We start from the raw sequence: 3,465 nt of genomic DNA, 5'->3' as shown, positions 1-3,465 counted from the left end.
AAACACTAGGATGTTCTTCTTTCTCTCACCAACTTGATTGGTCTAGAACAATGTAGTGTTTCTCCACTCACTCTCACGACTCTCTCTCTCTATTTTTCTCTCCAAGTGTTTATTTTATTTTTATTTTTCTAACTTAAACTTACACATTTAAGTAGAGACTAACTCTCAACCCTACTAACCCTTAACCACTTTATTCTAGGTCACTCCCAAGGGCACCCTTAAGCCATTTCAGATTTTTCCCATTCCTAACTCCACATTAACACCAATAAAACCTCTCTTTAATGTGTGTAAATGGTAGTTTTTTAAAGGTGTTAAAGTGCCCCTTAACTCTCATTTATGTAACCTACAATTACTAATAGAATGGTAACCTCCCACAAGGAAATCAAATGTCACTTAATATTTCCAAAGCTATGAGAAAGTGTGCCCAACACCCATGCAAAGTAAAAAAAATGGAAAGCTAATGGCCATGCATTGTAACGTATAGAATGAATGAGGAGCAACACCCCTCCTCCTAGGAACGTTCACACTTCTATAAAACAACCCAACTTTTTCTCTCTCCAACCATGCAATGCAAAAACATAGAATCAATTAAAAATATTCAATGAAAGGCACATGCTCTTTGGTGGGACCCACATGCCAAGGTGGAAAATTAAAAAGAGCTAGGAGTCTTTTTGGTCTTGGAAGGGTTTGAACTTGAAAGCAAGTACACAACCCTCCCATGCACACACACAATCACCACTAGACAAGACTCCATTTGCTAATAAAATAGCGCAAACAATTATAATTACATACCTTTTCAAGTTTTTCGAAAATTAATAAAAAAAAATCAATATTAATTTAATTTTCTTCCCTTCCTTAAATATTTCTCAACAACGTTCACATCACGATTATTATCTAATATCACAAAAATAAAATACTTAAAGTAAGTAATCATTTTATTTATACGGGTCTTACATTCTCCTCTACTCCAAAAATTTTCGTCCACGAAAATTAAGGCCACTACTATGCGAACAATTGCGGGTATTCTTTTCTCATAAATTCTTCAAGCTCCCAAGTCATCTCTTGGGTTTTCTCATTCCACAACACCTTCACCGTGCGAATTTCCTTTCCCCTCAGATTCTTCGTTTGCGCCTCCAACACCTTGACTGGCCCAGCTTCGATTGTAAGATCTTCACGAACTTGTATATCATCAACCTCAAGCACATGTGTAGGATCTGGAATGTATTTCCTCAACCGAGACACGTGAAAAACATTATGTAGGTTTGCCAACTGCGGCGGTAACGCTATCTCATACGCTACCGGTCCAATCCGCCTAAGAATCTCATAAGGACTGAGAAACTTAGGAGACAACTTCCTCGCCTTGATAGCCCTACCCACACCTGCCATCGGTGTCACACGCAGAAACACATGATCCCCTTCNTTGAACTCAAGCGGTCTTCTTCTTCGATCGGCGTACGACTTCTGCCTACTCTGTGTTGCTCTCATTCTATCTTGAATGAACTTCACCTTTTCAGTAGTTTATTGCAACAACTCAGGACTTACTATATTGCTTCCCCATCTCGAAACCAACACAGAGGAGTTCGACACCTTCGCCCATACAAAGCTTCAAAAGGCGCCATACCAATGCTAGAATGATAGTTGTTGTTATATGTGAACTCCACTAAGGGTAGGATTGCACTCTAAAACCCAAGATGGTCCAACACACAAGCCCTCAACAAGTCTTCCAATGACTGAATAGTTCTTTCAGTTTATCCATCTGTTTGAGGGTGATATGCTGAACTCATCCTCAATCGCGAACCCAAAGCATCTTGCAACATCTGCCAGAACCTCGAGGTAAACCTTGGATCCCGATCCGATACAATGTTATCCGGTACACCATGCAATCTTACAATTTCTCGTATGTATAACTCTGCTAACTTCTCCATTGACATCTTTTGATTGATGGATAAAAAGTGGGCGCATTTCGTCAACCGATCAACTATCACCCATATGGAGTCGTGACCCCTCGATGATCTAGGTAAGTGAGTTACAAAGTCCATCGAGATGCTGTCCCACTTCCACTGAGGAATATCAAGTTGCTCTAACATGCCACCCGGTCTTTGATGTTCAATCTTCGCCTTCTGACATACCAAACATGAAGCTACGAATTCTGCAACATCTTTCTTCATTCCACTCCACCAGAATGATTCCTTTAGGTCCTTATACATCTTAGTCATTCCCGGATGAATACTGAGACTACTTTTATGCCCTTCCTCCAATATCAACCTTCGCAATTCTGTTGTTGCCGGCACGCACACTCTTCCTCGAAATCGAAGAATACCATTCTGGCATAAAGCAAAGTCTTTGGCTTGATCAGTTCCTAACAACCCCACGATTCGTTGTAGCTCCAGATCAGTTTCTTGTTCTGACTTCACTTGCTCCAAGAAACTACTTGAAATTTTCAGATGACTACACCACATGTGATCCTTACCCAACTGGACACCGAGATTCATGTCCCTCAACTTCTCTATTAACTCTAACTCTTTGATCATCAGAGCTGACATCTGAACCCGCTTTCTACTTAAAGCATCCGCCACTATATTCGCCTTCCCCAGATGATAAAGCAACTCAAAGTCGTAGTCCTTCAAATATTCCATCCACCTCCGCTGCCTCATGTTCAACTCTTTCTGATCAAACAAGTATTTCAGACTTTTATGGTCGTTGAAAACCTGCAACTTCGCCCCATACAAATAATGACGCCAAGTCTTCAGAGCAAACACTACAGCTGCCAACGCAATGTCATGCGTCAGATAATTCCTCTCGTGTATCTTCAATTGTCGTGCAGCATAAGTCACTGGTCTTCTATTCTGCATTAATACACAACCCAAACCTTGATACGACGCATCGCAATATACCTCAAAAGCCTTGTCTGTATCTGGAATAATTAGCACGGTGGTCAACCTCTGCTTCATATCTTTGAAACTTGCTTCGCACTGATCAGTCCAAACAAACGGTTGGTCCTTCCGTGTTAATTGAGTCAGAGGACCCACTATCTTGGAGAAATACTTTACAAATCTCCGATAATAACCTGCTAGTCCAACAAAACTCCTTACCTCAGTCACCGATGTAAGACGTTCCCACTTCAACACAACTTCAATCTTGGCTAGGTCGACTGATATTCCTTGAGCAGATATCACATGACCAAGGAATTGAACTTCACTCAACCAAAACTCACATTTCGATAGCTTACCATACAATTGGTGCTCCCTTAAAATCTCCAATGCTATCCGCAGATGTTCAGCATGTTCCTCTCGGATCTTCGAGTAGATAAGAATATCGTCAATGAATACAACGACAAACTTATCCAAACAAGAACGAAATATACGATTCATGTAACCCATGAATATAGCTGGAGCATTCGTCACACCGAAAGGCATTACAACATACTTGTAGTGCCCATAGTGCGAGCGAAACGCCGTCTTCTGC

At 41.0% G+C, this 3,465-nt stretch overlaps 1 protein-coding gene across 1 annotated transcript; it reads right to left on the bottom strand.

Annotated features, from left to right (window-relative positions):
* Positions 1 to 819: 819 nt before the first annotated feature.
* LOC106760269 lies at positions 820 to 1,485 on the bottom strand. Its single transcript, XM_014643731.2, has one exon. The coding sequence runs from the start codon at positions 1,483 to 1,485 to the stop codon at positions 1,003 to 1,005; it is 483 nt and encodes a 160-aa protein (XP_014499217.1). The 3' UTR covers positions 820 to 1,002.
* Between the last annotated feature and the right edge of the window lie 1,980 nt (positions 1,486 to 3,465).

Source organism: Vigna radiata, chromosome 5 (genome assembly GCF_000741045.1).
Source record: "Vigna radiata var. radiata cultivar VC1973A chromosome 5, Vradiata_ver6, whole genome shotgun sequence".
Taxonomy (NCBI): Eukaryota; Viridiplantae; Streptophyta; class Magnoliopsida; order Fabales; family Fabaceae; genus Vigna; species Vigna radiata.
The sequence above is the reverse complement of the archived record's forward strand: the minus strand, read 5'-3'. Positions and strand labels throughout refer to the sequence as shown.